General features: G+C 38.7%; 2 protein-coding genes and 1 non-coding gene across 3 annotated transcripts; 2 read left to right on the forward strand and 1 right to left on the reverse strand.

Annotated features, from left to right (window-relative positions):
- On the forward strand, positions 1-2,462 carry LOC104426465 (RHOMBOID-like protein 1). Its single transcript, XM_010039527.3, has 6 exons — positions 1-594; positions 812-975; positions 1,185-1,348; positions 1,466-1,725; positions 1,840-1,966; positions 2,046-2,462. The coding sequence occupies exons 1-6, from the start codon at positions 248-250 to the stop codon at positions 2,166-2,168; spliced, it is 1,185 nt and encodes a 394-aa protein (XP_010037829.1). The 5' UTR covers positions 1-247; the 3' UTR covers positions 2,169-2,462.
- A 59-nt stretch (positions 2,463-2,521) lies between these two features.
- On the reverse strand, positions 2,522-2,594 carry TRNAK-UUU. Its single transcript has one exon. It is a non-coding gene; the product is annotated as a tRNA-Lys (tRNA).
- Positions 2,595-20,154: 17,560 nt separating this feature from the next.
- LOC104426466 (transcription factor AS1) lies at positions 20,155-23,972 on the forward strand. The gene is made up of 2 exons (XM_010039528.3): positions 20,155-20,469; positions 22,398-23,972. Exon 2 carries the CDS (start codon positions 22,454-22,456, stop codon positions 23,522-23,524), a length of 1,071 nt encoding a protein of 356 aa, XP_010037830.1. The 5' UTR covers positions 20,155-20,469; positions 22,398-22,453; the 3' UTR covers positions 23,525-23,972.
- The last annotated feature ends 1,022 nt before the right edge of the window (positions 23,973-24,994 follow it).

Raw genomic sequence — 24,994 nt, forward strand, 5'->3', positions numbered from 1 at the left:
TTGACCAACCACTTTTTTTTGGCTTTAAGTCCTCTCTCTCTCTCTCTCTCTCGGTGTTGTGACTTGTGAGGATTGAGAACCCAATAAGAAAGGCCATTTGATTCGTCCATTGGAGAACATCATCACATTCCCTGCCTTACAAGTTGCAGCTTGCAACTCCATCTACCTTGATGGACCCTCTGCTTCAACCCGCACTCATGATATGATCTCATAGTTTTTCTCTCTTTCTGGGTTGCATGCTTCTTCCATGGCTAGCAGAGACCATCATCCATCAACCTCGTCTTCCTCCGAGATCAAAGCCAGAGTGAGCTCATGGCGAGGCAACAATGCAGTGCACCCAGTCGACATTGACATCGATGCTGACGCAGCTGTGTCTGCTCCGAATCCCGTGGTCTACACAGAAGTCAAGCATTTCAAGAAATGGAAGCCCCTGCTTGTGCCCTGCTTCATCGTCGCAAACACTGTCATGCTTGTGATCACTATGTACGTCAACAATTGTCCCGAGAACTCCGTTTCTTGTGTGGCCAAGTTCTTGGGCAGATTCTCCTTTCAGCCCTTCAAGGAGAACCCTCTTCTTGGCCCTTCTTCATCAACGTGAGTCTCATTCCTCTCTGATTTTCCCCTGTTTTTCATCTCTTTTCGGCTCTGTAGTTTACAGAAGTTAACTGCTGGATTTGAGTTTCACAACAATGAGCCTCAGGAAGACGGTGAAACTCCAGCTTCATGCGTGACTCTTGATTGAATCCTAAATGACTAACCATTTATCACAGATATCTTGGTTGTCCTAAAAAATCCCACTTTGTGATCTTAGGCTTCAGAAAATGGGCGCTCTTGAAGTTAGCAGGATAGTAGACAGACATGAAGTGTGGCTCCTGATAACCTGCATCTGGTTGCATGGAGGAGTCTTCCATCTATTGGCAAACATGTTGAGTCTTTTAGTCATTGGAATTCGGCTGGAGCGAGAGTTTGGGTTCGGTATGTATGTGTCTGCATTTTGCTTGTTCAATTTAATGTCGATTCTGTTCTGAATTCAGCTCTAGTCACCTCGATCTGGGTTTGATAAGCATCTCAAATTTGTCTAATATTGCCCCTGTCGATTTTCCATCCGGATGGTTAACTTCAATTTGTTAGAATGCGAGTATCTCAGTAAATTTTGGCGGGTAACCTCTGTTTTATTCGCGCAGTGCTGATCGGGTTGCTTTATGTCATCTCGGGACTTGGGGGAAGTTTGATGTCATCCCTCTTTATCCAGTCAAGTATTTCTGTGGGTGCTTCTGGTGCGCTTTTCGGGTTACTGGGAGGGATGCTCTCTGAACTCATCACTAATTGGTCTATTTATGCTAACAAGGTACTTATCTGCGTCACGTCAAATTGTCAACGTTCAAATAAGTGATTAAGTTTAGAAGTGAATTCTGTAGTAGTTTTTTTATGAAACAACCGATTCTGTTCTACTTGCTTTCTTCAGGTTGCATCATTCTTGACCCTCCTGATCATCATCGTGATCAATTTGGCATTTGGGATTTTTCCACACGTCGATAACTTTGCTCACATCGGAGGATTCCTGTCAGGCTTCCTGCTTGGATTCGTGCTTCTCATCCGACCCCAGTATAGCTGGATCATTCGGAAATATACTCCTCCAGGATATGCATCCGCTTCTCCGAAGCCTAAATTCAAGACGTATCAGTGCGCATTGTGGGTCATCTCTTTGATGGCCTTGATCGTCGGGTACTCTTTCCACGAAAATGGCCTTCTATCATCTCATGACATTGGATAATCTACATGTTGTAATAGATTCCTGTCGATGATTTCGATGCTAGGCGCTAAGTTAACGTGCTGCAGGTTCATTCTTGGTATGGTGATGCTTCTGCGGGGAGTGAACGCGAATGATTATTGTTCATGGTGCCACTACATGTCCTGTGTTCCGACTTCTAGATGGAGCTGCAAGGCCGGGCCCGCCTCATGCTCGGTAGTCATCTCTTTCTCTCTCTCGCTCTCATATGCCAAATGATTTCACTAATGATCAATCGCATTACCTTCTGTTGTAGTCTGACCAAATAGGAAGCCAGCTGAACTTGACTTGCTCAAGCAATGGAAAATCAAGAACATACACATTGCCGGGTGCTACCACTTCCCAGATTCAGGGTCTCTGCACTCAGCTTTGCAATTGAAGATCACACAGACGATGTCCATTGGACTGTAGAGCCCAAGATTGGTGTCAATTAGTTTCACGGACAATTTTCTCATTTCTCGGTACCGAGTTTTCACTTGCCATGTATGTCTATATGTAGGTTGAGTTTAGCTTAGTTTTCGATTGAATCCAATGGTTGATGGATCAATACTCGAGAGAGAGGATGGTTTGTCTTTAGAATGTGGTGACTTCGGTAAAAGGCCATGCTTTCGGTGTTTCCAGTCAAGAATCAGACAGCTATTTCTATATGATCATAACTCATGAGATTAGATCTGATGGTGATATAGCAGGAAAAGTTTACTGCAAAAAAGAATATTATTATTCCTTTGAATACGCCGTCTGTGGGAATCGAACCCACGACCACATGGTTAAAAGCCATGCGCTCTACCAGCTGAGCTAAGACGGCTGACGGTGTGAGAAGTGCTCCCAATCAACTAATTCTCAATATTGGAATTAATTATCTTCTCGATGGCTCCCTTCTTACTGAAGATAAGTTTCTGAAAGACACGGGTCCCAAGGTCGACCTTATTGAGAACAACATGGTCGAGATTGAGTATGCGAATAACAATCGCTTATACCCGAGAATCTCTATCGATCTGACTTACACACAAAACCTATGTAGACAGCAAAAGAAGGCCATTCTTGTCGGACTGCTGGGGAGATCCATGGGGTACCCAGACTTCATATTTAATCCGCCCTTGTGTGCCCTTTGCTGTTGCTTCTTGTATTGGTGAACGAACCAAGATTGACAACAAAATGGCTTTCGCCAAAAGGGGACGTTTCACTCCGAGCATGTGTTGAGGTTGATCTTACTCAGCCTTTGGTGGCTCAACTTTGGCTGAGATCATGGCCACCATCTTTTAAGCCCAATCATCTCTAATAAATAAACCACCAGATCAATTTATGAACTTATCATGTATCTACCGTAGTTGATCAAGTCTTGCCTAATTCATCACGTGTTCACGAACGGGTCGATTGTTAGAGTGAAGTCGAAGTCCGCCAAAGCAGCACGGGAATGCTCGGAAGGCCACACCAGAAAGCTTGATGATTATTGATGATCTGGGTAAGACGATGTGCGTGTTTATGTCCTTTCTCTTTTCCGCCTATTTTCCATATCATGATGCCTAAATTACTGGTATGCGACTGGGCGAAAAGGTTTGCAAGATGGTCTGCAGCTCGGCCTGAAAATGGTATTTGTTGGCATTGTTGCAGGGCAGAAAGGCCTGATAATGTCTTCGGGCCCACTTTCTTATCTTTATCTCCAGACGGACTTAACATGCATTTCAGAATACTTTTGGAGAACTTTAACAATATGCAAAGCACTTCAGGTGATAGAATTTTTTTCAAAATACAAATAGTATGAAAACACGTTGAGAAGCAACTTACTTCAAATGCCTTTTGGTAAAAACCATACTTTGTAAAGGACTTTTGCTAGTTTTGTTTTTTTTTTTTTAATTCAAACCTTTGTCAATGGAACTCAGCTGTCGGCAAGCCAAATCAGCAATTGCTATCTAGCCTGGCTAGAGGTCACCCAACCTCAAGCAAGGTGGCTCAAGGTGACATGAACTCAAGTGTAGCCAAGGGTCGCACGACCGGTGAGGCTAGTTAGTGCCAGATCTGACCTCACCAACAACCAAAACTCTCGCCAATGATGTCACATGAGATGAAGACATTTATGGAATTATGAAAGTTGCAAGGGCAAAATTGGAAGAAAAAAATGTATTTTTATTCCGGGATTGCTATAAACTCAATACACTTTTAGATCTACTTTGAAATAAAGGCCTATGGAAATGCAATTACATCTTCTTGAAACTCTCCAAAAATATCTATTAAAGGCTACATGCTTTTTTGTCCGGCCTTTAGGGCTCAAGGGGCTTTTGGAAAGTGATTCATAAATGCACCAGTAGCACACATAAGGAAGTTAATATAGTTTCACCATTTAAAAAGTCGAACACTCTTTGAAATCAAACTTTTAAACACTATACTTTTTCACCTTCTCTACTAGAGTAGGGAAGGATTTAAATCTAGGGATATGCTTGTTCCCAGATTGGTCGAGTACTCACCCTACCATAGATCCTACTCTAAAAGTATGGCTTTCCAGATTCAAAACCTATAACATAACTTATAAGGTCATGAGCCACTAAAAAGTACTCTATGTAATGAGTACATCACAAGACAATGCATGATGTGATCATGCTATGGATCACTCTTGCTGGCTTGCAAGCAGACAATAATTATTGGTCGATTACACCATATCAGTATTGTCATGTAGTGTAACTGTTATATAGGATAGTTTTGCTTTGAACCACCCTATAAATTGAAACTGTCGGATGCACAAATTCTAAGCTTTATTATTAAGAAATTCAACATTGAACATAAAATAAAATAAAAATAGCGCATTCATACAGGAAATGATAACACCAAAAAGCAAAAGAAATAAATAAATATGATTCCTCCTATCATTTCACACATTTAAGTATAAAAAAATTAATAAGGAAAAAGAAAATTCTTAAATAGTTCGTGTGTGTGTGTGTGTGTATCTACTTAAATACTATGTGAGTACCATGTATCTCTCTATAGTGTATTTTGCATGGGATCTGAGGCATAGGCCGGGTGCAGGCTGGTCTAAACCTTCTTGACTTATAATATTCACCCAATGACTACTCCGCCAGCCAGTTCTGTAGGTTTGGCAAGTTCCACGAGTTCTCTCGCACGTCTTACTTAGACTAACTTTAGAGTCTCCCCACGTGGACCGCAAATTAAGCCTCACAAGTTGGACAGGTTGTATTTCCTAGTTTATCCTATTATATTTATGATCATATATTTATATTTATATTATGTTATCAAATATATAATCTTTGCATATTGCAATACTTTTGTATATTTTCTAGTTAGGCTTATTAAAAAGAATGGATTTTGGCTCTCCACATGCTTAATCATGCCAAAAAGAAAAAACATGATTCTCGATTGCCATGCTACAAAAAATTATAAAAACTTGCGGTTTGGTAATCATAGGCCATTATTAGTCAAACGCTATGGCATTGGATTTGGTAGATTTGCGGTGCCCAAAATTACCTTAAAAGGGAAAAAATGATTGAAAAAAAAATCCACAAATAAGTATAAAACTTTGCTACCTTATACTGGCTTCCAAAGCTGTGATTAGACCGTCTTTGTTTATCCCAATGTCCACATAAGATAATACTGTCCTTGACCTCAAAATTGTGGTGAAATGCAAAAGCCAAGGTGCGTTTCTCAAATTTTTCCCTTGGGTAAAAAACAGCTCGACTAGGTAGACTCAGGTGGGTTCACTTGTCCAGAACCCTACCTCACCCAATCCCTAGACGGGAGCGTACAGGCTTTTTTACATCAGTCCACCCAGTGGTGGTGTCCTTGAAGGTTCTTCATTGTTGCATCGCTGCTCGAAGCTTTTTGTACTGGACCATCTTCTCGAGGATGGTCTCCTTGGAAGTAAATGTGGTGGGGAAAGAATCACGGGAGAGGTTATGAGGAGAAGAGGATGGAGATGAAGGAACTGCAACTTTCGATTGGGATTGTGTGTGACTACAAAATATGGAAATCTTAAATCTATTGCACAACATCAATTTTTAACACTTCAATTATACTTATTGAGTCCTAATTTTTTTTTCTTTTTGTTAATTGAATTCATTAAACCAATTTTAACAGGAAATCGCTGATGTGAGTGCCAATCACTCTACCTATCACGATTGGCGCTAATGCAAACACTTTTTTAATAATATTTTAATATTTTTTCAACTTTTTATTTTTCCTTTCACTTTTCTTCTCTTTTTCCTTTTTTTCTTTTTTTTCTTTTCACTTCTTCTCTTTTCTTTCTTTCTTTTTCTTCTTTCTTATTCCCCTTTTCCCTTCCTCGGTGGCCTCGCCTTGTGATGAAGGCAGCCCTCGCCTAAGGCTAGCAAACGAAAAAAAGGAAAAAGGAAAGAAAAGAAAAAAGGAAATAAATAAATCAAAAAATATTATAGTATAATCAAAATTTATCAATGTCGGCGCCAATTGTGTCACATAAGACGATTAATGTCCATATCAACAATTTCTAACTAAAATTGATTCGATAGACTAAATTGACAAAACGTAAAAAGATTTATAAATTAATTGACAAAATTGAAAAGTTTTTTATTAAATTAGTAAAAGCATAATAAATTTAAGGCTTATTAGATAATTTTCTCGCAAGACATGGGTGAAAGCTAAGTTTAAATTACGAAGGAAAGATCCAGATGATTTGATTGCTTTTGTCCGAGTTGGAACAATGAATTTATTTAAGGGTTATTATCCTAAAAAACTCAAAACTGATACACCTATGACAAATTTACTCAAAATTAGTTTTTTGACCACTAAAAACCCCAAATTAGTACATATGTGACAGATCTATCCTCCGTTAGCTTCCGTTCAACTTTGCCATTAACCTTGCTGACGTGGCAAGCTATGTGGAAATTCATAAGTTTAATACCATTAAAAACCCCAAACTTGTATATTTATAACAAATTTACCCCAAACTGATATATTTATGATAAATTTACCCTAAACTGATATATTTATAACAAATTTACCCAAAACTGGTATATTTATGACAAATTTACTCTAAATTAATTTTTTTGATCATAAAAAACCTAAAGGTACATGTGCGGCACATTTACCCTCTTTCAATTTTCCCAAATTTGACCGAGTTGTGATGTCCGATCAATTTTATTTTCCGGATTACTCTAACATTGCCTCCATATCATTAATACTTGATTTGTTTTTCTTTTTATTGGAATCATTATTAGAAAACTATTTAAAGACTACAAAATGTGCACCTCATTCTTGTGCCAAGAGGATGTCCATTAACTAAAAGATGGACAGATCGCATGCGCACATATACAAAAGAAGTGCATATATCGTGGTTGCTTCGCTCATTTTTGGTTTGTGACAAACTTGGCTTTAGGTTTATATGTCTCAGCGCCACATGGTTTACTGCTTGTCCGCAATTTGTTTGTACGCTTACATATTACTCTTGACTTGCTGGTCATTCGTGTTAGTCCATGTCCTTATTAGCGTTACTTAGTCTTTCCTACCTTGAATCGTAAATGTGTCAAAATTTTAACATGGAACTTGCATGTGAATAGTATGATTGACTCGTACATCACATGCTCATTGAAATGCCGGAACCAAAATCACTAATGTTTGTCATTGATTTTAGGTGTACTTTGAGTGTAATTCTTTTGTATATGTGCGCAAGCGATCTGTCCATCTTTTAGTTAATGGGCATTCTCTCGGCACAAGAATGAAGTGCATATTTGGTAGTCTTTGAATAGCTTTCAAATAATGATTCCAATAAAAAGAAAAAAAAATCAAGTACTGATGATATGGAGGCAATGTTAGAGTAATTCGGAAAATAAAATTGATCGGACATCACAACTCGGTCAAATTTGGGAAAATTGAAAGAGGGTAAATGTGCCACACGTGTACCAATTTAGATTTTTTATGATGGAAAAAATTAATTTAGAATAAATTTGTTATAAATATACCAGCTTAGGGTAAATTTGTCATAAATATACAAATTTGGAGTTTTTAAAGGTATTAAAATTATGAATTTCCACATGGCTTGCTACGTTAGCAACCACATCAGCAAGGTTAACGGCAAAATCGAACAGAAGCTAATGGAAGGTAGATCTGTCACATATATAACAGTTTGGGGTTTTTTGTGGTCAAAAAAATAGTTTTGGTTAAATTTGTCACAGGTATACCAGTTTTAAGTTTTTTTAGGGTATTAACCATTTATTTAACAAGGTTGATGCTGGAATTTTGAAAAGTAGGATAAGACCGTGGCAGGTGAGTCCGCGGAAATGATCAGAGTATGGATTCGAGCTCGGCGTGTGAGCATGGAGTCGAAGCCACACCACCACTCGAGCATCACCCTTGAGGCTGTAAAGGCGATAAACATGACTTTACTTGAGCAGGGTTTGCACAAGAACATCATTCAGCCTAATAATAAGTACAATTATCATGCTGGGGAAAAAAAATAGTGCCACGATTTGGAAGAGAAAGGGACCTCAACATATTGGAACTTTCATTTGGCTAGTTGCTTATAAGCAATTTTTAACTAATGCATTGAAGATGTCTCGCAACTTGGGAATGAAATCCATACTGCTTAAGACATGAGTCTCGTGTGAAATTAACTTTACATGTTTTGAGGGATTATCCAATTGTCCATAAGTTATGGCTTGAATTTATCCCACGACAATATTTGGGAGAATTCTTCTCACTGAATTTGTCACGATGGTTGAATTTAAATCTCACTAGTAAGGAGCAATTGAATTTTCATCGTGATTAGACCATAATTTTTGGATGTGTGGCATTTTTGGCAATGGAGAAGTAAGTCATTTTTCCAAGACGACTTTGTTTTCCTTTTGAATCCAATGTAACTAATTCAATCATATACTTAGGAAATCATCAAGACTTCATTGGTGAATAACTCAATGCTAAATGGATCATGCACTTCTCCGATTTTAGTTAGATGGGATCCTCTACCTTTTGGATGGATTAAATTGAATTCCCACGAGGCCTTTAAAGGCGACCCAAGACTTACTAATATCATAGGTTAGTTTAGGGGGTCATTATATTGGTGGTTTTGCCACATTCATAGGAATATGCTTGTCAACACAAGCAAAATTTTGAGTCTTGTGGTTGAGACTTAACTTTACAAAACAACTTGTATTTCATAAGATCATCAATGAGATTAACTCTAAAGCTATCACTGATCCAAAGCTTGCGTTGATAATGTTGACCCTGCTTTGATTTAAAATATTAGATGACTATTGCACTCTTGCTTTTACTTTAAACTACAGCATAAATTTTTGGAAGGAAATCGCTTTGCCGATTGCAAATCTCAAAATCAACAAGCAGTTGAATACTAATTCCCTTTCAATACTTTCTATAGAGTTACTTAATATTTTATCATGTGATAAAATAGGGATAATAGATTTAAGATGTTAAATTTCTATATTTGGCTTCAGCCCTTTTTTCTTATTAAAAAAAAAAGAGGTGCCTTTTCATGTGGCGACCAATTCGTGCATGCACTTGAATGTTAAATACTCATATAGGAACACCATTAGGATAAATGACCTTGTTGAGAATTCTTAATCGCAAAAACTATACACAAAAGGAAAAGTATCACGAGGCTTGTCATCATGTGGGCCAAAGCAAACTTTACTTAAGAGTGCGTCAGGCCAAGATACCACCGTAAGGAATCACGGTATGACTACTTCTAATGGTTGCAGTTTGGAGACGATCCTTCTAAAGTTAGTGGGCCTATCACGGCTAGATCAAATGAGAATTAGAAGCGACTATGGGGGCAAGAGTAATTGGACAAGTTATGCAACTCCAATCACCAATTTGAGGAGAAATGAATGAACCAATTACAACCAAACAAAGGAAAGTTTTGTTGGGTTCTATATATAAGTTGAATTAATTAGTTTATGTAGACATGATTGAATGTGTGTTATATATGTTTGTCTACATATATTAATTCATATAATGCAGTGTTATCTAACATAACGGTTGGTTTAATTCGTATCATCGATTTGAAGTATTTTTATCAAGTGCGTTGCATTTATGTTGAGATACAAAGCACTCGAATTACTGAAAACCTTCTTTACGTCCCTACTTCGACACGGAAAGCACTATAAAGTTTTTCAAATCAACAAAATGTTGAGTCAATCTAGCTTTTCTCTTTCTTAAAAAATGAGAAAGCTCGAGGTAGAGCGCGAACCTATCCAATATTTGGACAATTGCGGCCAGAACATATAATATGATTTTCACTAGATGATAAAATATATATATATATATATACGGACTCTTTTTTTAAAAAAATAATTGCTCGAACCTCTAAAAATTTCTGAAATTTGAAATCACAGAAGAGCGAAGAAGCAAGAAAACTCAGACCAGGGGCCGGGGGGGAAGTACACTGAGACGAGGGGGCTGGAGGTGGTCTGACGCCGGGTGGTAAATACCATGCAATTTCGTACTTGCTTTTTAACCCCGCAAAGAATATTAGAAAAGAGATCAATCGGGTAAAAAAAAAAAAAAAAAAAAAGTGGGGGGGAGCTGGGGAATATCCTGGAAAGGCAAACGAAATCGGAAAATCATCTTATTCAAGAAAAGGAAAATGAAAAGGGGAAAAGGGGTGGGGGAAAATGATAAAAAGAAAACCAAACTGACGGGGACGGGTCACTGACAATCTGGAGAGATTTTTTGCAGGGAGACAGAGGGGTCGGGGTCGACGTCGAGGTCGAGCCTTCTTTTGCCGCGAAACCCGGACTCCAGTCCCCCCACCCCCGCGCCCCGATGCCACCGGTCCCATCCTGCCACGCGGCATCCCCTAATTACTAATCACCCCCACTCCTCAAAATGCCCACCGATTGAGGGTATTTTCACCGATACAAATTGTCGTTTTTCAGAAAATTATTTTTGAATTATTCATTTTTATTTGCTAATTTTGTACCACCATCAACTAGTCGCCACGTTAACATGGTAAGTAAAATTTCGCTATATCATCCTCCAATCAAGCAGCATGATTTCGGAGCATCATTCAATCGGATAATCCATTTAATTGACTTAATTGCACGAGAAGGAATCAAATGGCAAAACTATACAAACAACAAAACTTAGAAGGCACGAGATTATATACAAATTCGAATGGGGTAATTACATAAGTGATATCCGGACGTTTCTTCATTGTTAATTGTCTTTTCCAAATCTTTTTTGTTCAATTTAAACTTTAAATGTTTTCAAAATCTGTTCAATATAGTCCTTTGATAAATAACTATGGATGGCCGACGTGGGAGACAAGACCATGAATTGATTTGGACAAGTGTGGTTCACCCCCTCTCACACTCTCCAGACATAAATCAAGAGTGTCACGGTAACGACCCCGCCCATGGCCGCTAGACTTAAACACCACCTACCATCATGGCCGGCTGTCGTCACAATTGCAGTCGAACCATCGCTAAACTCTATTGCGCCACCGCCGAAGGTACAGAACGACGACTGTCGGTAGCGGTCGCGGGTGCTGCTGCGGGGCGATCGGTGATCAGATGATGGCAGTGATGAAAAGGACCTACGAGACGATAGGCCGAAACAGGATCGACAAATCCCGGAGCGATCATGGGAAGGCCCCTCCAGGAGATAAAGAGGAGAGTCCAGTACCCACTGTAAAAATCCTTTCTAATAAATAAAAAGGAAACATGCAAAGACCGTACGTAATTTCTCATGATCACTCCCTCCACCTCCACTCCCGCTCCCGCTTTTTCACTTTCGCTCTTTATTGTAATCACTACCCCAACACAGTCCTCTCCTCTCTCTCTCTCTCTCTAGGCAGATCGCCCGTGAGCGACTGATGAGAGATGAACGCATCTGGGGTTGGAGCCGAATATTCATCGCTAATGAACATTGAACACTAGCGACTACCGCAGAGCTGGCCGGAGCAACAAAGCTGCAGAGGGGGAACTCGGAAGTCGCGGGCCGAGTTCTCGCCGGCCGGCGAGTCCCGGCGGGCGGCAAGAGAGAGAGGTGAATGGTGAATGAAAGATGAGGAGGGAATTGAATGCGAGAATAAAGGGAAAAAATTTCGGGAGCTGAATGTCGTAAAACAAGGGCTTGACGTTGACAAGACTCGGGTCGGTTGATGTTGACAAGACCTCTTTGAAGATATATAGAGAGAGAAGAAATCGCACAAAAGAAATTGTGAATTGTTTTGTATTTAATATCCTGCAAAAGTAAAACAATTTCTCTAAAAATGGGGTTTCTAAGGTCGGTCACCCTCACGTCAACGGTTGTAGGGACAGTTTAAGCTTGGGCAAATCTAGTAACATTTCTATTTTAAAAATTAAATTTGAATAGAAATAATTTTTTTTCATTTCTATTATAAAAATAATTTTAAGTATAACCACTGGCGTGGTGGGCCCATTGTATGTGCTTACGTGATCATTTACGAGAGAGGTGAAAAGTTCGAATCCTCGAACACAAGGAAGTTCTGGTGGAGTTACTTGGTAATTTACTCGGTGGCATGGGGTGGTAGTTTCCCCATGTTACCCTGTTACCCCCAAGTTCTTTCCATCTACTGTCGGTTTACGGGGTTTTTTTGGTCATTAAAATAAAAAATAAATAAATAAATAAATAATTTCTAAGTATAAATGTTACAAAAAAAAAAATTCTAAATATAAAAACGCGTTTGATAATTGTAAAAAATTTATACTCTAGAAATAGAAATGAGTGTATAATTTTGTTTTGTTTTGTTTTTTAATTTTTCAATATTTTTGTTATATTTTTCTTTTTTTTTCTTTTTTTTTTCTTCTTTCTTCCTTTTGGTCGGTTATCGGCCCCAAGCAAGACTCGGCCTCGCCGAGCCACCGCTAGGTTGGCATTGCCTAGCGGTGGCCGGCGAGGATTGGCCTTGCCAATGGCCGGGCGAGCTCAACCTCGCCAAACTTGGGTGAGCTCAAGCCGGCCCAACCAAGGCGAGACCGAGCCTCTCCAACCGGCGCGAGGCTCGGCACACTGGGGGCCGGTGACACTCCTGGGCGAGATCGCCCCAAAAGGAAAAAGAATGAAAGAAAAGAGAAGAATAAAAAGAAAAAGAAGTGTTTCTAGAAATTATTTCTCGGGAACAAGAAATAAGTTTTTTCTACTTTTTGTTTTTGTTTCAAATCTGTTCCAGAATAAATGTATAAACAAACGTATTTTATTCTTTTTTGTTCCCGGAACAAAAGAACGGAAATTTTTATTCCAGGGAATAGAAACAAAAATAAACAAACAGGCCCTTAAAATCTATTTTATCGGAATCTACTCTATAACGACGCATTTAGTAACAATTCTACTTTCTAAAATAATCTTTGATCGAAATATTTTTTTTTATTTTATTCTCGAAAACAATTTTTAAGAAAAAGAACATGTTTAATAACTCTTCAAAATTTCTATTTTCAAGATAAAAATGGGTTTGGTAGGATTCTTAATTTTTTTTTTGTTTATTTTAATTTTTTAATACTTTGTTATATTTTTTCTTCTTTTTCTCTTTTTTTCTCTCTTCTTTTTCCCCCTTCTTTGTGGACAATTGCCAGCCATTGGCAGGGTGAGGTCCAACGAGCTCACCGAAACCTCGTCGAGCCAAGGCAAGATCTAGCGAGCTTGTAGGAGGCAAGCCTCGGCCTCCCCAGATCTGGGCGAGGGCAAGCCTTGCTAGTAGCTAGGCGAGGCTTGGGTTGACGAACCTTACTGTGGCTCGACGTCACCGCAAGCTAGTGACACTCCGGCAAAGTCACCGGCCATGGCCGAGGCCAATGACAGGCCAAAGGAAAGAATAAGAAGAAAACGAAAGAGAATAAGAGAAAAGAGAAGACAAAAGAAGAGAAAAGAAAAGAAAAATTACAATTGATTCTATGAATTGTTCCCGGAAATAAAAGGTAACTTTTTTTTTTACTTCTTAATTTTTTTACAAATCTATAATCAATAACAAAAACTTTATGAAACGGATTTTTTTTTTTTTTTTTTTTTTTACTTCTGGGAACAAAAGAATAGAATCAGGTGTTCCCTGAAGTGTTACCAAACATATCCTACTCCTTGAGACTTGAAATCTATCTTACATGTCCTACATCTTGATGTCTACCCAGTCGATTGATTATACAATCTATTTAGGAATCGATCAATTTCTTTCTTTCTTTCTTTTTTTAAATGAATACACCAATAAAAATTCTTATTTATGAATAATAGCAACTTATACAAGACAAACATATAATATTATTGATACCCAAAAATACTTCTGTAATCACGTGCTGGTCACGAGGGATAAAAACCTATAAAATTTTCCCAATTACCGCATGTGGGTTGTGATTTACATCAACTCAACCTATAGTGGTCATGAAAACGAAGGTTAGCCAAGGATTTTGAGAATATTTAGGTTAGATATTGATGAACTTATAAGCAGAGATACATAATTCTACAATGAAAGCAGTTGATTGTCATGTGTCAAGGCCAAAAGAGGCCATTGAAGACATAACATTGACGGCAAATTTAGGCGAGAACAATTAAAAGAGCGCCAAACTTAAAGAGAAACAGTTAATACTTGCTAGACAAGCCATGAGAGCATTGTCAAAGAAGTCAGAAAGTAACTAAATGTGGATAAGGCGGTTCAATATAAAATGTGGAGCAACTCTTGAGAAGGAAGCAATTGACCAAATTGGCCTACAAATCCTACAGGCAATCCAATAGAGAAGCCCTCGAACAACACACAAAATTACTTTATTTTCCTTTTATCTTTACTTAGACTAATTTAGTTGTAACTTAAGATTCTTGTTATATATTCAATTCTGGTGAGTGTCTATATCTTGGGCAATATGGTTGATTAGATTTCAGTGTTAACCCACTGTCAAGCATCGTCGATTAGATTCCAATATTATATTCTCATATTCATTTAGGAGTAGTGTCTATTAGGTGTTATCCTCATTATCCAACGTTGTCAATTAGATTCCGATGTTGTATCCTTATATCCACCTATGAATGGTGTCTACTAGGTGTCATTTCAGCTGTGTAACGTTGTTGATTAGATTTCGACATTGTGCCATCCAACTTATTTGAAAGTAGTGTTTTTCTGGACACTCTTGTCAACACCCAATGTTGTTGAATTATCTTGATATTGTATAAACCACTTTCATTATTATGTTAAGATGAGTTTAGATAGAACTGTCGATTAGATTTCGACATTAATTATCGTTGGTTTTAAGCTAATATTAAGCATGTCAAGCGACTTCTTTAGGTTCGGGATTCTATCATATATATAGTATTGTTTGCATTTACCCTCTCTGTCCAAAGCAAACACAGATCCCGAGTCTCCTTTAATAAAAACCAAAACATAATACTCCGTGAAAGTTATTTTACTGCGGGATCCAAAACCAATGAAACAAAATATAAAATAAACAATAAAGTTCAAAATACATAACTGCGGTTCATTAGTTATAATTCTCGATCCTGCGTTTCAATTCTCAGCTCTTAGTTCAATTCTTAACTAGGAATCGAGAACTGAATCGTACAATACCAATTCCTCTTCTTTTTTTTTTTTTTTCTTTTTTTTTTTTTTCTGAAATTGGCTATCATAGGAACTGGACCTCTTCCAATGACTGTTTTTAATAAGATTCCCAGTTCTATCATTAATGAAGACTCACCCCTAGGTCATCCTATCCTAAAACCGTCGCATTGGAGTATGTTTTGTCATATTTCCTACACAAAATATCATACTAAACCATTACTTCGAAAACGATTAACATCCATTCTTTTGTGATCCAAAGCCATCGCCAACGGAGGAGGATCGGATAGTTGTGAAAATGCTCAAAAAATAATATTTTTCGATCGACTTGTATGTGTAAGTGCCTGTTACACTGGACGAAGTTAACCACACTTACACAATTTTATATTATATATTTGTATCCTATTATTTAGTTGGGTGCGTTTATTATAAGTGGTTTACTAAAGATAAAAATCTGTTGCAAAAATATATTAAACAGCACCATTCGTTGTAAATAGTTATTGTTTATTGAAAAGATGACAATAAATGAGATACGAATAATGGTACTAATTAAATTTCTTTCACATAGAATTGTAAGTTTATCCCTATTCATCTTGCTATGTCAAAATAAATGAAAATTGAATTAAGGTCAAGCAACCTAGACATTGCCTCGCTCGTGGTTGCGTGATCTCGGTGGCCGTGGTTTGAGTTGTCCTCTGTCACCTAAGCTCATCCATTCACCCTTTTTCTTCCCTCAAAAATTGCTTTACAAGCTGGATATCAAAGTTGTAGAACAAGTATTTACCAAACACTATATTTAGCCCTGGGATATAAAGAAACAAATTATGAGTGTGGGGAATTTTTGTTTCTTTTCAACTTTACACTCACCGAACTTATCTAAATTTCCGTTTCACCCTCACTCTCACTTTCTTATGCACTTCTGGCAAGCATCGAGCTCAGATCTGACACCAATGACTATCACTTGAGGTAATGCAATCTTGGCGTTCCATCGCTTGAGTTGTCTTCCTTCACCTGGGCTTTCATCCATCCGCCTTTTTCTATCTTAAAAACTGCACTACAATATGGGTATCAGAGTTTATAGAAAAAGTGTTTATAAACACTATTTGTTTTTCATGAAATTTCTTACACTCTAAAATCATTTGTAGATACAAATGTCTTGGGCAAAAGTCGAACCGAATGCAACCCTTTTGAGAGCAAACATCATATTCATATCATCTCTTCACATTTGAAATTGGTTATCTATGACAAATTTTCGTCTCTTCAATCTCTTTACTCAAAAGATGCTAAATGTTAAGTAAAAACTGTAATTAAAAACCTCCACAAGTAAAGAGAGTGATTAGAATAAAAAAAGAGTTTGGATATTCGAGGAGGGCTCGTGACAGTGATCAACTACATGAAAAATTTGGCTAACGTTCACGGGACTTCAGAAAGGGGATGGAGTAATCATAACAACCTCAGCTGAGTGGGAAATCCAAGGTGAAAAGCAAGACAAAATGCTCAGACTTGGCCCGGGGGGGACCGAATTGAAAGGAAAAAAAATTGAAAATCTCTAGCTGGAGAGGCAAATTTTCCCAAAATATATGTAACTATCACGTGCTTTTAATTTGTCTTATTTTCCAATAATATTATGCTTGGTGAATCCTGGACCTGCCACTCATTTATGAACAATTTGGAGCTATAGCCCATAAAAGCAGATATAGCACCCAAAAAATGTAAAAAAAATAAAAATAAATAAGAAGGAAAGAAGAGTTGAACTAGAAAGGCTGCACTTCGTTGTCTAAATTTTTAGATGGGATATAATTTGATGGAATATGATATAAAATTTATGATTTTACTATATTCTCTTAACTGTTTGGTGAATTGAAATAATAAAACTAGATAATTTCATATTCTATTGTATCATTGTATCTATTGTATCTATTGTTTCGTATTTACAATATATTAGTACAAATAAACTTGAAAATGCGCAAATGAATATCATACAAATCTCTTGTAATTCACTTCCAAATCTAATAAAAGAGAAAAAAAAATATAATCGTTCATTTTCGCGATTACAAAAAGTATGGTGTTTTGACGCTTTAGTGAAATTTCAATGTGAATCACAAAATTACCGAGGAGAAGGAATTTCAACTCTCTTGTTGCTTGCATTGACTTTTGATGTGAACTAGAGAGCTATGAAGGAAAATAAATTTCGACTCTTTCTCTATTTTCGTGGATTGTCAACATGAATTAAGAAACTAATGAGGAGTTGTGAAGCTTCAACATAAACCCATAGATGTAGAGGAGAAGGAGACAGAACGAATTGGAATTTTTTAGAAATTTCATTGCTTCTTGTTCTTTGAGAATTAGAAAGATCTTTTTGCGTTTGAATTTTTTTTCATTTAAAATTTCGATTCTTTTACTTCATTTTATTTATTTATTTATTTATTTATTATTATTCGATCTCTTTTTATGATTTTCTATTTCCTTCCATCATGCCTTCATAAAAAAACTATTAAATAATAAAATATACTATTTTACCTCAAATATGTAATAATATATACAAAATATATTATTGAGTAGAAAGAAATTCACATGTATAAATAAAAAGAATTTTTAGTTATTTTAATTTTCTTTTCAATATTCCTATATTATCTATATTTATTTATCATTTAGTTTTCATTATTTAAAAAGTTCTTTATATGAGAAAAATAGCTTTTATATCATGAATATAAGATATCTCATCCATTTTTATCTTATATCCGTTATGGGATAATTTTTTCTAAGTTATATCCTCTGACAATATCTCATTTTGAATAAGAACAAAATATAGGAGGACAAATGTTATCCTATATTGATTTTATCATTACTACAAAACAAAACGTAACCAAAGCTCTTTATAGAGCAGAATATGGATAATTTTTCGGATCGGTTAATCACATGAATACAAGTGAATCACCTCCTCTCCCTATTCAACTGCGTTCAAATCAATCGATTGAGACAGGCCGTAATTTAAACAGGAAAGTTTCTGTGTTCATATCAAGTTTTCAAACGCTCGGTCAACATCTTGAGGTTGATGAGGAAGGCGTTTCTCCCTATCATCTGTTGAACTATTCTTCCGGTCCATTTGAATTTCTTGTGACCATAATCCTGATTTGGCAAAGCATGATACGGGACATCGTCCGCTTCTTGCGGCTAATACCAATAACTTACAACTTGTCAATCGGAGTTACTGTCGGAGGAAACGGATGAAAGTATTAACCTTTGCTAGAAAAAAACAGTTAAAGAAATGGAGATACCGAAGAGACAATCAAGGGACCGAGCATTGCTTTTCTCATGTCAAATGAATTTTATGTAGATGGCACTAACATTTTCTTCTCGGGAAAATAACACGAAAACGTTGCCCTTAATATGCAATGTCATCTCTTAATTTTTTATTTGTTTAATGTGGTCGTTTAATTTTGACTTAATGTGCGACGTCATTTCTAAACTTCTAATTTGTTCAATGCGAGTTTTGATTTTTGGTATTTGTTCAATTTAGTTAGAATTATATAAAACATTGAACCTTTTTCATATGATTCAGAAACTAGATTGAATATGTACAAAAAAATTTATGAATCACATTGAACAAATTAAAAATTTTAAGATGATATTACACATTAAAATAAAACGTTTAAGGAGTGTATTGAAGAAATTAAAAATTTATGAACGAAAATACACATTGAGCCCTAATCGAGGCCCCACTGCTAGCTTGGACCTAGTACCTTGGAGGGCTAGGGATGAGGGCCATAGGAACCAATCAAGGATCCTAGCAGGTGGACTCGAGGCAACTAGACTCGCAATCTTGTCGCTATGATCCGAAGCTATGACAATTAGATCCTACACCCTAGATTGCACTCTCGATACATTGACCTACAAGATAACCGAAAGTCAAGCTATTTATCTTTAACACGATATTCTCGAAAAACAATTTCCTGAAAAATTGAGGTTTGCACGGATTGAAAAGGATTGTGAATGGGGGAGAAAATGACTTCTACAGACCCCATCAATTGTCATGGTTTCTCCTCACCATTTGGGAACCTTAAGAATTGATGTGCAATAGAATAAACTCCAAAAGACATATCGTGATTAGTTTCCACACAAGAAGAGAGCTCGCGAGAAGCCAAGTGCTGAAGAATCAACCTTGTTAACTAATCTTTAATCTATATCTATATCTATATGTACACAGATATTTGAATTTCATCTCTTGATTATTGACTCTACCGACTCAAAACAAACTTGGTGAGCATCATAAATGGTTTTTTTGTTCTTTCCCTCCGAATTTTTTGGTCAGTTTCAGTCCACGGACGGGAGGGAGATGTGTCTCATCTCATGACATACGGAGCGATGGAGGAGGAGGGGGGAGGCAGGCAATGGTCTTTTCCTCATAATTCACAGCAACAGTGAATCCATAATATCTGCATCACGCACTGCGCAGTGGGGTCCTCAATAATGCAAAATGGCCAAAAAAGAGAGGAGAGAAAAGAAAAAACTCAGTCCCGTCTCTCCTCCGCACGATCCCCATCCCCATCCGACGCGCCTGATCTCTCCCCAGCGAGATCAGAAGACGCTTTTTACACCGAAACGGATCGTTCTGATACGGGGGACGGGGGGGCAGGACCGAGCCCAAGTCCCCGGCACGGCAAAGCGAATCGCGAGCAAAGCTCGGTGCGTACTGCAGAGAATTCGGGGCACGGAGCGGTGTAAAATATGCAGGGGAGAAATCGCGAAATAATAACCGGAAGCAGGGGAGCTTACGATATCAAATTCCCTCGTACACGTCAGCCGCCGTGGGGACCACCTCCTTCTTTTGTCCTCTTGCTCCTGCTGCCCTCGCATGCTCCTGCTCTCTACTCTCTCTCTCTCTCTATACTCTCCATCCGTGCTTTGCTCTCTCTTGTCACTTCCTGTCAAAGTTGCTTGCTTTCTCTCTCTAGCTTAGCTTGGAGCTTACCTACTGTACTCTGCTTTTCCCCCCCCTCTCTCTCTCTCTCTCGCTCTGAACGTTTTTCAGTCATCGAGCCGAGCTGAACTCTCTCTCTCTCTCTCTCTCTCTCTGGGTGACCCTTCTTCCCTTTTCTCTGCGCTTCCGTCGAAGTGAAAGAGGGCGCCGAGGTTGTCGTCCGAGATGCGTCGGAGAAGGACCTCTCTCCTGATTTCATGAGACCGACCAGTGAGTAAGCTCGCTCCGATGACTGGAGCTTCCTCTGACCTCCCTTTCTTTCTTTTTCGGGTGCTGAGCTTGTCCAGCGTCTTGGCCGTCGTCAATTTTACGCTTTCGTGTGAGCTTTGCTTGCTGTCTTTGTGGGTGCCGTGCGGGACTCGATTCGTCTGGTAATCGCGAATGCAGGATCGATGCTGACTTTTGAGCTCCCGAAGGACGGACCCTTTTATCTTTACTAGCAGAAGACCTTAAAAAGGGGAGGTTCTGATTTCTTTTTCATATTTTTCTTTGGCTCACGGTCTCAAATGAGTGATCGGTTTCGGTTCTTGGAAAGATGGCATTTCTTTTTCTTGAAAGAACAGCATCTGGTGAATATTTTATTGTTATCTCATGCCTAGAAAGGTTCCTTTTTTTTTTATTTTCTTTTTGGTTCTGGGAAAGGGTTCCAGATTCCATTATATCTCATCACTCGGTTGCATATTCAATTGGGCTCTTTGGTTTTCCTCGGGTTGCATCTGTCTTGTACCCTGAAGAATTTGGCATCCGCCGTTCTTAATGCAGATTCGTTCACTTTTTGGAGCTTCTGTTTGGTCTCTCTTTCTGCATGACATTCTTGCATTGGTTGGTCCCCGTGGACTACTCACAATTGGAAGGTTCAGATGCTTTTCTGGGTGCATAATTTCTATCAGATGTTTGTAGAGATGGACTCCTTTGGGGGGTCATCCTCCTACATCTACTTTGGGGGCTCTAGTATGCTGTATTCTGTATGGTTTTAAGCTTTACTGGAATTTTAACATCCTTTCCTCTTGTGGTGTTTGGTTGATGAGATGCGGATGATAGAATTCCGAACTCATCATTTAGACTTTCATTTGTCGATTTAAAGACTGATAATCAGAAAGGAGAATTCAACGCAATTTCACGTTCAATTAACTTCTTGCTCCACTTAAATTGCGGGTGCAGTTCAGGGGCCGGTTTGGATTCTCTCCTTCAATAGATTTAGATGGGTAATCTCTTTATAATGTTTTGGAGATTCTGGAACAAGCATCTAGGAGTCAATGCACAAATTGCAACACTCAGCAGCATCAATCATAGTGTTCACCATTTGTTTGGAACGGTAGATTTGATGATAGATTATTGATAGGGGGTTTTCTGGATTTTTCTGTATAGTTAGATTTGCTTGGAAGGGACTTGTGGATGATCTAGGGCGGAATAAATTGGTATTAGATTTCAATCTCTTTTTGTCTGAGCTCAAATTCCTTGTTTCAATGCATTTTAACTATAGTTATGGTACTAGATTTCTTTCTTTCCTTGGCTGAATGTATGTGAATATTGCTTCCTTCATGAAAATTGTTGAACCAGAGAAATGCATGGAAACATAGTGCTGCTTGCTTCGGGAATTGAACAATATAGCTGGACCAGTTTGGTCGTGTAGTGACTGGAAGTTTGCCTAGCGTAATATCATTTTGCTTACAAAACCTTAACAAAAGAATGTGGGACTCTTCATTCTGTTCTTGGTGATTGTTCTTTCAGACATAGATTTCGCTTTTCAGTTGTTATATTTCTTGGATTAGGTATAATTAGAGAATTTGAACATCAGCCTGCTCATGTCCTTTCCTTGAAAATGACATGTCCACCCAGATACCCTATGAATTTATGGAGGATAAGTGACGACCTCGGCTGTAAATGTTGTTACACAACTGTTTTCTCTTTATGATGCTAGGGAGAGATTGCCGCTTGTTTTTTCTTGCTTGCCTCACTAATTGGCCATTGTCTTTTATAGTTTCCCCTAGGTCTGCTTTCATTTCCTTGGATAAACCTGTCTCCTCCTTGGGATTCTTTTCTTTTCTCAGACCAGTTAACTCAGCTAAAATGTTGTGTATTATATTGTGATGTGAGAAATTACTTCTAATTTGTATTATCACCATCTTCTTCTGTAGCCACACTATGAAAGATCTAAGTTTGAGGCAATGGGAAGTGGTGTCTACACCTGGCAATGAAGGAAAGACAGCGTTGGAGAGCTGAAGAGGACGCCTTGTTACGTGCATATGTGAAACAGTATGGCCCAAGGGAGTGGCACCTTGTGTCTCAGCGCATGAACACTCCCCTTAACCGTGATGCCAAGTCCTGCTTAGAGAGGTGGAAGAACTACCTGAAACCAGGTATAAAGAAGGGATCCCTCAGTGAGGAAGAACAGCGTCTTGTCATCCAGCTTCAGGCGAAACACGGCAACAAATGGAAGAAAATTGCTGCTGAGATCCCGGGCCGTACGGCTAAGAGATTGGGGAAGTGGTGGGAGGTATTTAAAGAGAAACAGCAAAGGGAGCAAAAGGAGAACAAAGGTGCTTTACCAATTGACGAGGGGAAATACGATCATATATTAGAAAACTTCGCCGAGAAGCTAGTGAAGGAGCGATCGACCCCAGCACTTCTCATGGCCACAGCAAATGGTGGCTTCATTCACACCGATTCACCTGCTCTTGCTCCAACTCTTCTACCTCCATGGCTTTCAAATTCTAATGGCACCCCAACTCTGAGGCCTCCTTCACCGTCAGTAACCCTTAGTCTCTCCCCTGCAACAGTTCCAGCATCTCAACCGATTCCGTGGCTGCAGGCAGATAGAGGACTCGATAGTGGTTCTCTCTCACTGACTGGTTTGCCCAACCATGGTCCACTCCCTACTTCAGGAGAAAATATCTTAATGTCTGAGCTTGCAGAGTGCTGCAAGGAATTGGAAGAAGGGCACCGTGCTTGGGCTGCACACAAGAAGGAAGCGGCATGGAGGTTGAAACGACTGGAGTTGCAGTTGGAGTCGGAGAAGGCGTGCAGGAGGAGGGAGAAAATGGAAGAGATAGAGGCGAAAATCAACACTCTCAGGGAAGAGCAGAAAGCTTCTTTGGATAAGATTGAAACAGAATACAGAGAGCAGCTGGCAGGATTGAGGAAAGATGCAGAATCCAAGGAGCAGAAGCTGGCTGAACAGTGGACGGCGAAGCATGTTCAGCTCTCTAAGTTAATCGAGCAAATCGGGTTTAGACCCCGGATTGCAGATCATGACAGGCAGTGAGAGTTACCGTGAGTCGTAGTCCTTTATATACACGTCTCTTTCTTGTGCCAATCATGTCATTCAAGTCTGCTTATTAGAATTCCAAGACCCTTTTCCTACCCAACAAACACCTACCTTTACGTATATCTCAATAACATTACAGAGCTTCTCATCCTCAGCTAAGTCCTCTGAGACATTTTGTATGGAAATATACCGGGCAAACTGCCTTCATAAGTATTTATCACTTTGTTGTCCTCCTGGTCGGCAGCTTGGCTGGTTTATCCTTATTGATCATTACCGTGGGAGACTTTTGTTCTGGGCTTGCAGCAGAACGTATGATGAAAGCTGAGATGTGCACATGTAACTGTTGAGGTAAATCTTGTAGTATCTCTAAAACTGAGTCCTGACATTCAGATTCATGATGGTCAAGGGATGCTTCTTGGGTGTTATTGCAAATTCAGATTCATGATGCAATCGAGTATTGTGATGGCATGTGTTGCAGTCGTGTATTTGCATGATCAGCCGAGCGGTCTATTTGGTTTGTAGGGGTTAGTTCTGGCTTCCGGTTCAATAAAGTTTTGGAGCTCAATTGTTCTTGTCTGCTTACGATGCCCTTGCTTCCTTTTTCTGTTTTCTTGTTTCCCACGATAGTTAGTGCCTCTCACAGGTCCTGTGAGTATGCGTCTATGCCTCTCACCGAGAAACTACGTTAACTGGAATATGATATTTAGGAAGGAAGCCAGAAGTTTATGTCTATACGTACTTGAATCCGCATCTCTTGCTGAATTTTCCCATAATCAAGAATACCAAGAATCTGAAAATTATGTTTGACCGATCACACCACGAACTCGAGGCTTCGTCCTCGCATGCTGCTCTAGGAAAAACCTGAATGCAGAGATGGGCTTGTCTTGCCTGTCCCTTTCTTCATCGATTTCTTCGCCACCGGATTCCGCATCCTTTTGCTGCTCAAATTGAGAGTGAGAAAGATATTCGGTCAATGCAGGACATATACCACACGGTCGGACCTGATAAAATTCACGTGGGATTCATCAATTTTAATGATCTAGATTTAGTTTGGGACGTATGTTATGGTCATGTAATAATTCTTATCGAGAGGATGATAATCACCCAAGTAGATGTGCATATGATGTGGAATGTGAGTGATATCACTAGGGGATTCTAAGTACGTATGGACCGACACCATTAACAATATCAATTTTATTTTCCATTCCTATTAAAAAGAAGAGCAGTCCAAAAGCCAGTTTCCCATGTAGAACTGGCATTTCAGATGCGGGCCGATCGGTCTCAATCAATTCCTAAATTTTCTAATCCCCTTGGTTCTCACGACAACCAATTGATGGGGGACGTTTCTCAAATTGAATCGAGGTTGATGCTCACTCTTAGAATCCCAATATTGGCCAACTAAAGTTGACTTAAATAGTTATCTCTACCTCTAGGGGCCTGGGGTTGTGGCTAGCCAACAACAAAGCA

This window comes from Eucalyptus grandis, chromosome 9 (genome assembly GCF_016545825.1).
Source record: "Eucalyptus grandis isolate ANBG69807.140 chromosome 9, ASM1654582v1, whole genome shotgun sequence".
NCBI lineage: Eukaryota > Viridiplantae > Streptophyta > Magnoliopsida > Myrtales > Myrtaceae > Eucalyptus > Eucalyptus grandis.